Source organism: Acomys minous, assembly GCF_964271855.1.
Source record: "Acomys minous genome assembly, chromosome: 6".
Taxonomy (NCBI): Eukaryota; Metazoa; Chordata; class Mammalia; order Rodentia; family Muridae; genus Acomys; species Acomys minous.
Window position 1 is genome coordinate 82569885 of NC_140487.1, and position 16945 is coordinate 82586829.

Genomic DNA, 16945 nt, shown 5'->3' on the forward strand with positions numbered 1-16945 from the left:
CTTTCTGTTGACATTTAAATATTTGTCTCTTCTCTTTAAGAACCAAATGCCTTATAAGCTTTGTGCAACTGGATTTCCTCACTGCCTACTGTCATAACTGTACCCTTCCATCCAAACTTCGTGGAAGTGTTTTGCTTTATTTCACTTTCTATTTGCCTTTCCAGTGCCTTTTAATGCTCCAGTTCACACATCCTCATGTCCTGTTAGTAGACCCAGAAGGTTTCAACCTTTGGTCACTCGGATGTCATTCTTGGAGCTTTTGTCATGCTTGTAGCAGCAGTTCCATTTTAAGCTGTAGCTTCTGGATTTTATACATTCTCAGTTTCACTTGGACTCATACATTGCTGTCTTAGGTCATGTTCCTCTTAATTGTGCTGAGATTTAAACTTTATTGGGGTGAGAGGGTGCAGTTGAGACAGGGTTCTCTGGTAGCTCTGGCTGTCCTGGAACTTTCTCTGTAGACCAGGCTGGCCTTAACTCAGCTATTCATGTGCCTCCCCTGAGTGTTGGGGTTAAAGGTGTGTGCTGCCACTGCCTGGATATTACAGTGGAAATTATGATGAAACGTAAATGCTTTTTGAAATTTTATGACTTTTATATGAGAATGATTTTAACACATGTGCGGGCACATAAGAAACATTCACCAGATAGAAAACAGATATAAGCTGAGTGTGGTGGCATGCACCTATATTTTCATCACATGGGAGGCTGAGGCAGAAAGATGACAAGTTTAGGACCAGTCTGGAATGCAATATCAAGACCCTGTCTCGAAGTAAATAAATAATAAAAAGAAGTAAACGCACTTGCCACCAAGCCTGATGATCGGAGTTTGATCCTTGAGATTCACATGTTAAGAACTGCCACATACCTTTAAACCCAGCAGAAGCAGATGGATCTCTGAGTTTAGGGGCAGCTGAAAGGGCAGCCTGATCTACCGACAGGCTAGTCCCAGGACAATCAGGGCTACACAGAAAAAACACAACACACAACCAAAAGTGGTTGCAGAGAAAATAAATGTAATTTTTAAAAAAGACTAAGTTATGGGCTGGAGAGATGGCTCAGAAGTTAAGAGCACTGACTGCTTTTCCAGAGGTCATGAGTTCAATTCCCAGCAACCACATGGTGGCTCACAACCATCTATAATGTAATCTGTTGCCCTCTTCTGGCATGCAGGTGTACATGCAGGCGGAACGCTGTATATATATAATAATAAATAAATCTTTTTTTCAAGACTTAAGTTATTTGTTTAGTGATGTCTCTATTGTCACTGCACAAATTTTGTTAAATTTTGGTAGTTTTTATTAACACTTTGTTTTATTAATTTAGTATATGAAAATGATGATCAGCTTCTGTGGGACCCAGAATATTTACCAGAAGATAAAGTGATTGTATTTCTTAAGGATGCATCTAGAAGAACAGGTGATGAGAAAGGTGTAGAAGCAATCCCTGAAGGATCGCACATAAAAGACAATGAACAGGTACATGAGTAAGGAATAGCTGTTTGGGTTTTCCTCCTAAATGACTCATCATTTCTCAGTGTGGGTGCTCTCACCATCAGTGTGGTCCTCTCACCTTCAGTGTGGTCCTCTCACCTTCAGTGTGGTCCTCTCACCTTCAGTGTGGTCCTCTCACCTTCAGTGTGGTCCCTCTCACCTTCAGTGTGGTGCTCTCACCTTCAGTGTGGTCCCTCTCACCTTCAGTGTGGTCCCTCTCACCTTCAGTGTGGTGCTCTCACCTTCAGTGTGGTCCCTCTCACCTTCAGTGTGGTCCCTCTCACCTTCAGTGTGGTGCTCTCACCTTCAGTGTGGTGCTCTCACCTTCAGTGTGGTGCTCTCACCTTCAGTGTGGTGCTCTCACCTTCAGTGTGGTGCTCTCACCTTCAGTATGGTCCCTCTCACCTTCAGTGTGGTCCCTCTCACCTTCAGTGTGGTGCTCTCACCTTCAGTGTGGTCCCTCTCACCTTCAGTGTGGTCCTCTCACCTTCAGTGTGGTCCCTCTCACCTTCAGTGTGGTCCCTCTCACCTTCAGTGTGGTCCCTCTCACCTTCAGTGTGGTGCTCTCACCTTCAGTGTGGTGCTCTCACCTTCAGTGTAGTCCCTCTCACCTTCAGTGTGGTCCTCTCACCTTCAGTGTGGTGCTCTCACCTTCAGCGTGGTGCTCTCACCTTCAGTGTGGTCCCTCTCACCTTCAGTGTGGTCCCTCTCACCTTCAGTGTGGTCCCTCTCACCTTCAGTGTGGTGCTCTCACCTTCAGTGTGGTCCCTCTCACCTTCAGTGTGGTCCCTCTCACCTTCAGTGTGGTCCCTCTCACCTTCAGTGTGGTGCTCTCACTTTCAGTGTGGTGCTCTCTACACCTAAACTCTGCTGTAGAGATAAGAATTAGCAATAGACCTACTGTGTGTGTGCCTAAATCATTGTCAGAATTTCAGCTCCAGTAGACAGAAACCTTTCTTGGCCTAGGTACACGTTTTGTAATGCTTTTTAGAAGTGTTTTCTTTGGGTTTTGGTTTTTGTTTGCTATCTATCTCCATGAGACTCTACAGCTGTGATCAAGTTGGCAGCCTTATCTCAGATGCCATTGTGTTTGTGGTCAGACATACGTACCATGAACCTAATATAAGAGCATTTTAAAAACCTTGTTGTCTTGTTTTTCTTTTTTGATTTGTTTAAAATATTAGGAATCTCAGAAGGCTCCAAGGAATTATAGCTTAAATAAAATGATATTTTATATGAGATTAATATCTCAGTTGCTGGGGAACCTTGGTCAGCAGGCTACATACACCTACATTGTATATAGTGAGAAGCACATAAGCTTAGAATTGAATTCTTTTTTTCCTTCTCCCTGATGCTCTTTATGTTGCTTTCAGGGAAAGTTGACCAGAAAACTTACAAGCACATACGTGATTGAGAACAATGTATGTCAGACTAGCTTTTGAGTCTTATGTAGAAACCTTTTGTTTTTCTAGGCTTTATATGAATTGGTTAAATGCAATTTTGATACAGAAGAAGCCTTGAGAAGATTGAGGTTTAATGTCAAAGCAGCTCGTGGTAAGTACTTGCTGGACCTTTGTTTCATGGAGTGGCAGAAATTTTAAGCTTTTCAGTTTACTTAAATATTTCTTCAGCTTAATAATTCTAGTCTTTCTGAGTTCAGTAAATATTGCAGAGCACAAGTAGCCCACAAACCATTAAGGGAATGGAGTTAAGATTGTTCTATTATGTAAGATCAGGGCATTTAAGTGAAAGTCTAAAGTATATATTGCCCTACAGTTTTAAAAAAAATTTAAAGATTTTTTTTTCCTTTGAACTTTATAATAGCCATGTGAGCTAAATACTATAACACTGCTGCCTAACTTTAAACTTACGAGACTGGGCTAATGAGGTGGTGGGCTCAGGGAGCGAAAGTGGTTGTCACTCAAGCTTACCAGCCTGGATTGGGTAGCTGGACCCCGTATGTAGAGAAGGAAGGGAAGAGCCAGTTCCCTAAGGCTGTTCTCCTCCCCACACTCAGCACGGTGCACCTAACCCAGGTGCGCATGCAGATACACACAGATACATGGAAAGAAGTATTAAGTAGAGTAGGGAGATTTAGGTGTCTAAGCAAAAGTAATACGGCTCAGGCAAGTATAATTCATAAGCAATAAAACCCACACTTTCCCTTTTTTACCCTAAATTTGGCTCCTACTCCACTGCACTAAAAGTACTGTGTATGTACTTGACAGTATGCAGACATGACAGTGATACCCAAGCATCATGGCGCCTGACAGTCTCGAGGGCAAACTGCACAGTAGTTGTGGATCCCCAGAGGAGAGTCAGAAGGCATAGTTAAAGCCTGTTGGAGTTGCACATAACCTAGCTAGGGTGAGAATTTGAGGGAAAACTTTGAGAACAAAATATTTTTACTGGTAAGTAAATGATTATGTTGCCGAAAGAGGGTGAAGTAGGGACAGAATGTAATTCCTTGTAGAGTCCAAAGTAAGAAAGAACTTAACCAAGTTGAAGGAATCTAAAGGTGGCTACTAACAGTGGGGCTGAGAGGAAGTAAGGAGAGCCGGAAGAGGCAGCACGCAGCACAACCACCCAAGCTGGCGGCCTGGCTGCAGCTATAGCAAGACCTGTCTCAACAAAGAAGGAACAAGTGGCCCAGACATGAGATTGCAGAGTTAGAGACCAAATCACTCCAGTTTTTATTAAATCAGAATTTTTATTGCTATATTATTTGCAATGACCAATATTAACACTCAAGGATACTCCCTTAATTGTTATGCCAGAAAGTTACATTTTTGTTTTTAGCTTCTTTGTTATATATTAATAGCTTGCTCTTATCTCATTTTGTCAGAGGAATTATCTGTGTGGACAGAGGAAGAATGTAGAAATTTTGAACAAGGGCTGAAGGCCTATGGAAAAGATTTTCATCTGATTCAGGCTAATAAAGTAAGTAATGACTTATGTCTTCTTCTTATAAAAAGAAATTTAGTTTAATAAACTTAAATTTTTGTTTTATGTGCTGTTTGCTAGTGTTAAAGTTCTGTAATAAATATTATAATCTTCTGATTTACAACTAATTAGAATAAGCATACTTAAACTGCCTGAGATATTTGCCACATGACTGTCAAGGCACAGTAACTAAGTATTTGAGAATTGAACTCATTTGTATGTCTGTTAGTCAACTTCTCAATGTATGTGCAATGCAATTAAATAGTGTGTTTTTACTCATTCTGTCAGAATATTATACGATGTATTTTTAGTATGTTCTTTCCCTCTAAATCCTGCCGTATCCTATCCAACCGCATTCACATTCTTTCCCTCTCTTAGGCACACACACGCAGACAGACGTGCACACACACGCAGACAGACGTGCACACACATGGAGACAGACGTGCGCACACACGCAGACAGACGTGCACACACATGCAGGCTCAGCTTGTCTTGGCTGACTGCTCTTTGTTGTGCGGCCTGCCACCTAGTGTCACCCCACTGAAGAAAACATTTTCTCTCTTCCAGCAGCTATCAATTGCTCTTTACAGTAATTTTGAATTTTTAAAATATTCTTAACGTTAAATTGACAACGAAAATGTGTGCATGCACTTACCTGTACATTCCTGTGCACACATACATATACACAGTCAAAAACAGTTGCATTGTTAACAAGAGAAAAGCATCAATAGTGAAAGAGAAAGTCCAAATGGAACACACTCAGCACCCTGGGAAAGGCTGTGTCACACTGCTGACTGACTGCATACTCCTGAAGTTGTTCTAGAATCTATTTGCAGGTTGAAAATACATTTTACATTTTTAGTATTTCTTGCATGCAAATACGCTATCCATAACAGTACAGAAGCAAAACCCCCATGGATGTGACTTTAACAACTCACTAGCTGACTTGAAGCCATGAGCCAAAGTTTCAATATTTAGAATATAGCTTTGATTTCTTTATAAATGTTTGAGTGGGTGATTTTAATGCTGAAGACTCCTCTACCCATGCTGTACTTAGTTGCTCTAGTGAACAAAGGGAGGACAGTAATTCTTTGAGGGTCCAATGTGAAAATATCAAGTTGTTCTTTTCATACTTGGAATTAATTGCAATGTTAATCATAAGTTCTATTATAATGGGCTAAATTTCATGAAGATTTTATAATGTGTTAACAGCATACCTCAATATGCCTTGGGTTTTGCTTTCAGTAAATTACAACTGACTTGCTTTTCATCACTAATTAGGAAGCAAAACATCAAAAAAAGATTGAAAGGGTTTTGTTTTGTTTTGTTTTTAATGTATACCGATTAGTGTTTGAATATCTGTGCGTGCCCTGATGCGTACCCGGTGTTAAAGGAGGTTGGAAGAGGGCATCAGCTCCTCTGAAATTGGAGTAAGCCATCATGTGGGCACTAGGAATTGGACATGCTGCCTGTAGACACTCTAAACTACTAAATGCCATTTCTCCAGCTCCTTGAAAGAATTTTTTAACTCCCTTATTGCTTTACAACTTTTACAGAGTTCAAGCAGAGGGGAAAAAGGAGAAATCTATGTTAGACATGAAAAGGTGTTATCAACAGTAGATGAAATCAGTGCCAAAACCAGTGTTCCTTCATTGTTCCTGCTTCAAAGATGCTGTGGCTTACACTTGCACATCACAGTCCATCTTTAAAGAAAGTCAGGGCAGGAACTAGAGGGAGGAACTGAACCAGGACCAGTGAGGGAACACTGCTCACTGTCTTGCTCCTCGTGGCCTGCTCAATCAGCATGCTTCCTGCCCAGGGTTGGCACCACCTATGTCAATCGTCAATCAAGAAAAGGCCCTACACACTTGGGTGTAGGCCAGTCTTAACAGAGGCATTTTCTTAGTTGAGTCCCTCTTCCCAAATGACAGTTGCATGTGTCAAATTGACATAAAACTATCCAGCACAGACTTGAGTTGTTGTTCATCAAGTAGCTCTGTTAAGGAGATTGTTCTTAAAAGCAAATGTTTGTTTTCTTACAGGTCCGAACAAGATCAGTTGGTGAATGTGTAGCATTCTATTACATGTGGAAAAAGTCTGAGCGTTATGATTTCTTTGCTCAGCAAACAAGGTTTGGAAAAAAGAAATATAATCTTCATCCTGGTGTAACGTGAGTTGTTTTCTAAGCTTTCTTGGATTTTTCTTAAAAAGAATTGTGGATTTTATAGTCCTTCAAAGTAGTTTATGTTAGTTTAAAAACATGCCATCTCTTGACACATAAGGCATGCAGACTTGCAGGCTTTGTTGTCTTAAAAAATTGTAAACCGCCATGCACATTAAGACAACAAGCATTAAATCAAGGTTTAGAGTATACAAATTTCATTAGGTAGTATTGAAATGAAAAGGGACAACATGATAATATTACATCCGATCTTAATTCTTTTTCTTCCTTCCCTTATTTTTTTTCTTTTTTGAGGCAAAATCTTGCTGTGTGGCCCTGGCTGGGCTGACCTCACTCTTAGGCCTGTCAACTTTCCAAGTGCTGGGATTGTGTACACACCACCACATCTGGCTTAGTTCTGACCTTTGAAAACAGTAAAAATAGACCAGGACAAACTTCTAAAACTATTTGGCCTACGTAACCAGTAAAAGGCCGTTAAAGAGGAAGGGACACTAATTTTCTCCTTGTGAAATCTGTTTTGATCTTTGGAAGTCAAAACAAGATTTAAATGTAGATGTTCTTTACAGGCGGAAAGGGGACAGGAATGTGGTCGTTGGTAAATTCTATCCTCTTGTTTGTTAGACATCCTTTTCCTTGCTGTACGTACAGAGGTGGTGTGTAGTAAGAGTAAGACAGCTCTGCCGTTCTGAGTGATACACTGCTATCTGACTCTGACACATGGGATCCCCTTAGCTTCATTCAGGCTGTGAGTTGATGTGCTCAGTGTGCACAGTAAAGATGTTCTCAAGCTGCTTTACAAAGATGTGCTTGTTTCCAGTGTTTGAGTCGAGTTTTCAAACTCTGGTCCATAGTGGGTTTGTCTGTGTTCATGTATAGGTAGATGTCTGTGCTGAGTACGTCCTCAGATCAGGCATTCTAAAGCTCAAGGCTAAAAAAACTAAAAATGCATAAATGAAGGTTGGATTAGAGTTTAGTTTTACAGTGTTTGCCTAGTCTGCTGAAAGCCTTGCCTCAGTTTGTCTCCTGCACCACTCCACAGCAAAGGAATAAATGCATACGATACATCTTTGTCAAGAGACAGTGAACTCCTTACCTCTCCTGTTCCCCAGTTACTCAGAGTTGGTGATCATTAGAATGGAATTTCACATAAAGGAGCATTTCAAATTTTCATTGCCTTGTACACCACTAAAATAGTTTAATGAATTTAATTAGATAATTTAATTTATAATTTATTAACAGTTTAACCACTTTAAAAATGTATTTTTTTGGAAATATTTAGTGATACTATTTAAGGACAATGATGTAAGGCTAGATATATCTGTCTGTCCTTTCCTACCGCTCCTTCCTTCCCCTTTTCAGAAGCATGTTTATAAGTGATGATTATCGGCACAAGAACACGTCACATTTGCTGTGCTACTTCAGACTGCTGGCTCATCTAGTCTTCTTTTTCAGAAAGCCTTAGCAAAGCAATGTGCTGGGGGCTTGGCTTATTTGATTCTGTGATGTCCAGGGTAGGCAGGAATGTCCTACCAAACATTTTTTTCTCTTGATAATATCTTATAATTTAATATCTTTTTAAAAAGATGTATTTATTTATTATTTATGCAGTATTCTGCCCAAATGTGTGCCTGCACACCAGAACTCTCATTGTAGATGGTTGTGAGCCACCATGTGGTTTCTGGGAATTGAACTCAGGACCTCTGGGAGAACAGACAGTGCTCTTAACCTCTGAGCCATCTTTTTAGCCCCACAATTAAGCATCTTTTTTCTCCCAAAGTTTAGTTTTCTCTACTCAGACAAACCATAGTTAAATTAACACACACTTTTTTTCTAAGTTAATACCAATCCCATGTCAGAATGGAATGAAGTCACAGATGTGTTTGGTTTTCCCTTTGGGCAATATTACCTTAGTTTTCTGGAATTTACTTTTATTCCTTTGTGTTTCTTAACTTTTTCTGCCTGCCTGTATTTTTTTTTCTCCCTCCACAGTATTTCTTTATAGGTATATTACACCTTCTGTAAGAACCAGTGACCAGCTGGGTGTGTGCTATCTCACACTTCTAATCTCAGAGTTCAGGAAGCTGAGATGGGAGGATTTCATTGAGTTTGAATCTAGTCTACCCTGTACGGTTTCAGGCCAGCTAAGGCTACATAGCAATCTTTAAAAAACATCTTTAAAATCTTTTTTAAAAACACTATCTTAAAAATAAATAATAAAAATTGAAAAGGAAATAACGAATCTGTGTTTTCCAGTGGTCTTATTCAACCCCTGTGAAAGGGATGGGGGTTGAGAACCACTGCCTGAAGGAAAAACTTATAGATTTTCTTTTCCTTGTTTTAGATTCACATTATACTTAAGCACATTATCTTAAAGGGCCTTGTTCAGTTTTTCTCTTACCTTCCATTGCTCACCAGAATGAAGCACATTTGCCCTTACTGCCCACAGCCTCTGAGAGCTGCACTCTAGGGGAGGGATTGAGAGCCACATTCAATTTGGAGATCTTGCTAGTCCGAATAATACTTGAAACTCCAGTTACCTGAACTCCAGCACTCTTAACTCCCTGGATTGTTAAACCTGACTTCCTTCCTAAGATTTGAAATTTCATTGGTATAAAATAAAGATGATGATTATTTCTCACAGTATCATACTCAAAAATTGAACATAATTTTGAAGTCTTTTTATCTAGCCTCTTGAATGTCTTTTTCAACATTCTCCAATGTTCATTCCCACTAAGCATTGTTTATTTCCAGTAATTCCTCCTATGCAATGCCTACTGGCTCTAGCTTCTGAAGTTCCTTTGATAGGCATCTTTACCTGTTTCCACTCTGTGTGCTTCAGATTGGCTCTGCAGTAGTATTTTAATGACAGTATAGAGCATAGAGCTGGGAGATCCTAAAAGCCGTTAAATGTATAATGTCAAGAATGTTATATTTATTAGTTTCTGGTCATAACATGTTTCTGTGATACGTGTTGGTCCTGTGTGGTGCACTGTATGTGTATTGAGACCCAACAACAACCTCTAGTGTTGTAGACAGGGTCTTTCCTTGGTATCCAAGGCTTGCCATGACCGGCTTGGCTTGGCTAGTGAGTTGCAAGGATCCAGCATCTCTGTTGCCCTGTCCTGGGGTTACAAAAATATGACCATGTTCCAGTTTGACTGGACAGAAACAGCAGCCAGCCAACAGGCCATAGTCTGACACCTTCATATTTGATACAGTAACCATGTATATAGATCGGACACATGGGATTTATGCTCATTTCATTTGTAAAATCAATACCCTCAGAGGAGGCATTTAGCCTAGATTTTCTAACCCAAGCCCAATGTCACTGATCCTCAGCTAATGAGACAGTAATGAAGTTACAAATAAGCCAGCCTACAGGAAAATGCTGATAGGTGACCAGCAAAATAAGCCCAAGATCTGGCCCATTACAGTACAGATCTGGCTGATGTATATGGTGTCTGGGCAAGGATGGATCCTGTATATTTGGACCCAGGTGCATCAGGTATGCCTTTAGGAATCTGAAAGCCCAGACTGCGCCTGTTGAGAATCACCTTGTGCTCCCAATGACATCATCCTTACCTCTTTGCTTACGCACACTCCATTCTCTGTACATTTTAAAGTCTTTAAGCGTGCTACGGACTTTACATTTTCTGTAGCTTAGAACCTTCATACATAGCCCTACATATAAGTAGCCAAAAGAAGCTTGCAAAATAAGTGATCAGATCCTGTACATAGTAGTAAGGCATTGACATGAAAGTGACAGTCAGGGTGTGTTTGTTAACCGTGGCGTGGAAATTTTAACTTCAACTAATTTTAACCTTCAGTATTTTCTTTAAGGAAATAATTGTATTATTTAACTTAATCTTAAGGGATTACATGGATCGTCTTTTGGATGAAAGTGAAAGTGCTGCTTCTAGCCGAGCACCGTCCCCTCCTCCCACTGCCTCAAATAGTAGTAACAGCCAGTCGGAGAAAGAAGATGGCACTGTCAGCAATAGTAATCAAAATGGTAAGCCACTTGGAAATACATCCGGTTCTTCATAGTGAAGCACACTTTGAATGGCTCTAGGAAATTTACTTTAAGCTCTGGAAGCTGAAAACGTAAATAGCATGAAGTAGTACGCATCCATCTGAACACACCATGGAGTAATCTTAGTGACATCATAAGATAAAATGCATGGAACAAGCTATACACAGACCATCGCTTTTAAGAAATTTGTATTGGCCCGGTGTGGTAGCACATACCTTTAATCCCAGTACTGTGTAGGCAGAGGCAGGTGGATCTCTAGGAATAAAAGGCCAGCCTGGTCTACAAAGCTAGTCTAGGACAGCACGGGCTATTACACAGAGAAACCCTATCTTGGAAAACCAAAAAGAAAAAGGGAAATTTGTGTTGAGGAGCATCTCTTTTCTTATCTGAGTGGGATAATGCCTAGATGTGAGCACTGCTTTTAACTCTTAGACAAATCCAAGCACTTTGTATCAGAAACACATTTATTTGTTCAAATAGTTTGAGAACTTGTAACATGAGCTTTAATCTAATCATAAAGACAAAACGTAGGTAATAAGTGAATAAGTGAGTATTTGGCTTTGCATAATAACCTGAAAAGGGAACATATAAAGCAGCTATTAGCCTGGGCATGGGTGTTCTGCAGAAACATTTCTTCTCTCCCTTACACACATACATACATATACACACAGCACACAACACATACCACACACACACAAAACACACAACTCAAACAAACTGAGAAAGCAGACAGAGTTCTTCATTCAGAGTGTGTGAAGGACCCTCTGCAAGAGATGTTCTGAGAATTGTTTGGTTTCTACTTTAAATGCCCCAAGTTAGAATAATACTGAGCAGAAAAATTGCAAACATGATTGTGCAGAACTGTCATAGGGAGGAAACTGGAGTTAAGCCATGGAGAATATAGAGAAACTGCCAAAGCTTTGACCCCAAACTCTCCCAACGATAGCATATCCATTACAGAGTTCACCTCATGGTCCTTTTCTATATTTCTTACTTCTCCCTCGAAGAACAAGCCAGACAGCCTGGTCTACACAGTGAGTTCCAGGCTGGCCAGAGCGACACATGAAACTGTCTCAGTAACTCCCTCGGCAAAAAAACAAAAGCAGAAAAGAGGCCAGCCAAGACAGCATGTGGGTCTCAGCGGCCGTGCACAGGTCCAAGGATCCTTGTTAGACTGCTGTCTACAGTTGCCTGCACCTTTGTTTATAGAGAGTTAAGGTGTAGTGTGACTGCAGCTCAGAACTGAGAAGCTCAGGGAGTTCAGGCCTATCTTGACATCTTAACACCGAGGAAATCCTTTCCTTTCCTCTTCTAGCTATTTGATGAGAGCACACTATAGAGTAAGATAGTTTTCATAAATGACCTAAAAAGCTATTCAGCTCAGAAGACATCAGGTAAATATAGTATAATCAAGACTTTTCAGGTTTTCCAAGGAAAGAACTTTTTAGCTTAAATTTTTTACATTAAAAAAAAAAATATTTAGCTTTGTTTCTTTTTTTTTTTTTTTTTTAATTTGGTTTTTCATGACAGGGTTTCTCTGTGTAGCCTTGGCTGTCCTAGACTCACTTTGTAGACCAGGCTGGCCTCCAACTCACAGTGATCCACCTGCCTGCCTCTGCCTCCCGAGTGCTGGGATTGACGGCGTACGCCACCACGCCCAGCCTCCTTTATTTCTTTATATAAAAGACTTTAATGCACTGAAATAGTACTACAATTCTTTTTACTTAATCAGTTTAACCTAGTTTCTTGGACTAGCTAGCTCAGATTATTTCTTTAGTGTCATATGATGGATAGTTCCCGTGTGCATTCAAGGTTTGGAGACATAGAATTGAGAAAATTTGAGTATTTTCTTTGACTAGAATGTAATCTTTGAGACCCACCCTTTATGTTGAGTATTTTCACATAATTAAGATTTAATTATCTCTAGTGATATGCTGTAGTGGACTTGGTATTACCAAAATTTGTGTTCCATTTTGTAGTCAGTTCTAACATGATCTTTCTGCTGTTAGGTTCTTGCTGCATATAATCCAGGATGGTCTCAGGCTCTTTACCTTTTATATACCGCCTCCTGTGGGAACAATGTCAGTGTATTCCAACGTAGTATTATTGGGATAGTTCTTAGAATATAGTTTTAAATTTTGTGCATGGGTGCTTTGTATGCATGTATGTCTGTTTACCATGTGTGTGCTGCACTCTAAGGAGGCTGGGAGGAGGGAACAGTTACAGGTGCTTGTAAGCCTCCGCATGGATTCTGGAAACTGAACCAGGCCCTCCTATAGCAGCGTCAGGCGTGCTTAGCCTCTGCCATTGGTCCAGTCCCTAGTGCACCTTCAGCATATGTCAGGTTCTGGTCTTTGGCCTTAAAATCTGTTGCTTTAGTTGATGTCCACGTCAGCTGTGTATCATGTACATGCTTTGGGTCTCGTGTGTAAGTAAGGAAGCTGACGTGCAGCCTGTGCTCTGTCATGGGTGCGCTCAGATCTGATGCTTGTACGTTGTTATTCCCGGACAGAAACCTGTTTGGTAGCAGCCGTTTGAGAATATTTGACAAATTTAGCTTTTTGAATTGTTTGATTTATATTTCTGTGGATGTAGGTATGTCATCTAATGGACCAGGTGAAATACTAAACAAAGAAGAAGTAAAAGTTGAAGGCTTGCATGTTAATGGACCAACAGGTGGAAATAAGAAACCTCTGCATACAGATATGGACACTAATGGTTATGAAGCAGAAAACCTGAGCACTGACCCCAAACTTGCCCATATGACTGCAAGAAATGAAAATGATTTTGATGAAAAAAATGAAAGACCTGCCAAAAGGCGGCGGATAAACAGCAATGGGAAAGAAAGTCCGGGTTCATCTGAATTTTTCCAAGAAGCAGTCTCACATGGAAAATTTGAGGAACGTGAAAACATAAATGACTAAGTCTTAGGCCTATTTTGCTTCCTTTGCAGTAAATTCTGGTATGACTACAATTTTCAGGGTTGGGGGGTGACCTTTAGAAAGCTGATTTCCATGAAGCAGTTGGTTAAATCATGACATTTGGATTGAGTCCTAACGTGAAGAAATGGGATTCATAATCTCACCTTTTGCAAGTTCTTTTACTTCAGATTCTTGAAGACCTCTTTACGGATATAAAAGCACTGGTAAATTTCAACGGTCCAAAGACTTATCTATACTTTCTCATTTGAGATACTAATCATGAATTTGACTAAAAGTTTTTCCTTTCTATGAAAAAGAATAAGGGAAAGAAAAAAAGGTTTGTATTTCTGCTCAAAACCAAATTTTTGATTATCTAGAAATGTCTTTACAACAGATATTTTTCTCTCCATACAAATTGAACATTGCCACTAAGGAAGCCCTCGTGAATCCTGAAGGTTATGCTAGCATGATTTTTATATGTAGAAGTTTAAAAATAAACCAAGTCAGGTTTGTATTTGTAAAATTGTTGACATCAATGATGTCTTTCCATATTCTTATCTGGGCTTAAGAAATACATTCTGTATTTTTCCAGATTCTCTGTAGCCTTTGAAAGATTTTTACAGTACATATGTCTTGACTGAGCTGTCCTTTCTTAATACAAAAAGCTTGTATAATTTTCTTAACTTGTACAGTTGGTAAACTTTTATGAGAGGAACTGATATTCTGAGTCTGTCAGCTTTCATTTTATTTTGCTAAGATTTTTCTAATGAATTTTTAAGTGTGTGTGTGTGTGTAGTTAACAAAGTCATGTTTCTTATCCAGGTGGCAAAAGCATTCATAAAGAATTATGAACATGTTTTTTTCAAACTTCTACTTATGAACAAATAATTTTGGGACTTCTGAATTTCAGCATACTCAGATTGCAAGCTTGTTTGCGTTAGCTATAATTTTTAAAGTTATTTTTGAAGCAGAACAAAGACTTCCTGTCAGCTTAAGTGTGCGAGTGTATCTTGCTGAATAGAGACCTGTTTGGTTACTGTCATATGCACTATATGATTTCCCCTTATTTTCATTAAGTCAAAAGGAAAGACCAGGTGATGTTGAAATATTGCCACATCCCAGGAGTAACTGTTGACAGGTAGCAGTATTGATTTTTATGAGAAAATAATGGTTTTAAGAATTTTCAGATCTTTCCCGTTATAATCCAGTTTGTCAGATTTGATACTGTTTTTCCAAAATGAAACACATACAAAATAATCTTTGTTCTGTGTGATTGTTAAAAAGGATCATTTGTGCATTAGCCTTGTCAGGAGGGGTGTCATTTTATTTTTAGGGCAAAATTCTTACAAAATGTAGTTTTATACAGCTGATAGACCAATCTATCTCCAAACTTTTTTTTTAGTGAATGATTGTGAAGTGTCTTTCGTCACACAGGCGCATCCCCGAACGCTGCTTTCAGTTTGTTCCCAGCTGTGAGACAAAGAGCCAGTGCTTCTACAGACAGCCTGTGGGCCTTCGCCTGGCTCAGCCGGCTGACGCAGGCTGCGATTGCACTGAGAATGCGTATCCAGGCCTCATCCCTCAGACTGTTCTTTCTTACATTTGTCCACACTGCTTCCCTTAACCAATGGGAACAACATTTTCTTTTTCCCAGTCAGTATTGAAAGCCACTTTGACAACACAGCATATATGCATTTACTGTTTTTGTGAGTTTCAGATGGAAGTGCTGAGAAGCATGAGGGCTTGTTTCATTGAGAACATTAATTTACCCAGAATGGCAGCAGGTCAGGGAGCCTGAGCTGACGCGCACCCTTTTCCTTTCTCCTTGCCCACCCCCATTCCACCCCCACACATTTCTTTCTCTTTATCTAAGACAGAGTCTCGCTGTGGAGCCCAGGCTGGCCTGGAACTTAACAATTCTCCGACCTCAGCCCCCTGATGCTGAGATTGGAGTTGTTCCCACCACACCCAGTTACAATCTATTTTCTAAAGCAGATTTTATTAAATGTGTCCAGATAATACTAGCTCTTTGTCACAGACAGTCTGTAGGAATGTCTTACAAGAACGGTGATGTTGTGCTTTTTAGTCATTGCAAGTTTGTGGAGTTCTTGAAACTATAGTTACAGGAACATTTTAAGGAAATTCTCAGGCATGTCGGCAAATGTGCCAGGTATATAATGTTAGTAAGCCTTACTTTTCTTTTAAAAATATGCATAATGAAACATTCCACTAATACATGATGCTCAGCTTTTCCCAAATACTTTGTGTCCTCTGTTTGTACAGATATTTCACCCTTTGCTCTAAAATGCAACCACTGCAACTTGAGAAGTCATTGCACTATTTAAACACGCTGGCAATATCATGAATCTAATTTGCTTAACATTTAGTTCATTTCATAACTCTTGAGCTCTTATTAAATTGAGATGAGAAAAGATTATGGGCAGGGAGTGTAGCTCGGGTGGGTGAACGCTTGCCTACCATGCACGAAGCCCTGGATTCCATCCTTAGTACCGCACAGACAGGCGTGGTGGCGAGTGCCTGCAATCCCAGCATGTAGGAGGTGGAGGCAGGAGAATCAAGTTCAAGGAGATTCTCAACTGCATCATAGTGAGTCGGAGGCCAGCCTGGGGTATCTGAACACTGTCTCAACTAGAAAAGTCTCTGTGGGTAGTTATTTAGGTCCTAGCAAAGCACTGTCATTTTCATTTGGAATATATAATGTTTTATGATGTATTCTCGGTAAGGTTCAGAATCTGTAACTCAGTTCAACACAAATCTGTTGAGCTTTAAAATGTATTTGAAGTAATTTAAGTAGGCACTCAAAATTATGAATTAGATGTTTTTAAATTTCTGCATAATAATTTTGCACTGTAAAATATGTCCTCTCTCCCAATTCCTTCTGCCATTCTGATATGCTCATTAAAATATTTTTATAAGCATACTTGTGTGGTATACTGTGGATTTTTTTTCTTCAGTTGTTTCACTGTGTTTTAATTTGTTTTTTATCTCTGTGCTGTACAGTATACATAGTGCAGGCGTGTACTGTCCCTGCTGCCGCCATGCCCATGCACAGTCACTCAACAGTGCTGCGGTGGCTCCTGGTTTTAGTCACCTGACATTGGATGATTTCTGTCTTTCTTTTTAAGCTTTTTTATTTCATTTTTTAAAATTTTATAGACAGGGTCTTTTGGCTTGGGGCTTTATTTGTTTGGTTTGGTTTGGGGGGGGTTGAGACAGGATATGTAGATCAGGCTGGCCTCAAATTCAGAGAGCTGCATGTGTCTGCCTCCTAAGTGCTGGATTAAAGGTGTGCATCCGGCCCACCTAGACAAGTAGCCCAAACTGGCTTTGATTTTCCTGTCTCCTCCCCAGA

At 39.9% G+C, this 16945-nt stretch overlaps 1 protein-coding gene across 15 annotated transcripts in view; it reads left to right on the forward strand.

The window, feature by feature from the left end:
• The window catches only part of MIER1 (MIER1 transcriptional regulator), a gene marked incomplete at its 5' end in the record, with an annotated part of 51161 nt that extends 34648 nt beyond the window's left edge, over window positions 1-16513 (forward strand). For all 15 annotated transcript variants that reach the window (XM_084786201.1, XM_084786209.1, XM_084786210.1 and 12 more), the window contains 6 exons: window positions 1327-1478; window positions 2966-3047; window positions 4339-4433; window positions 6479-6606; window positions 10491-10630; window positions 13247-16513. In XM_084786201.1, the coding sequence (XP_084642327.1) occupies window positions 1327-1478; window positions 2966-3047; window positions 4339-4433; window positions 6479-6606; window positions 10491-10630; window positions 13247-13575 (926 nt within the window). In that variant the 3' untranslated portion in view covers window positions 13576-16513. The remainder of the gene's footprint in view (window positions 1-1326; window positions 1479-2965; window positions 3048-4338; window positions 4434-6478; window positions 6607-10490; window positions 10631-13246) is intronic.
• Window positions 16514-16945: the final 432 nt, after the last annotated feature.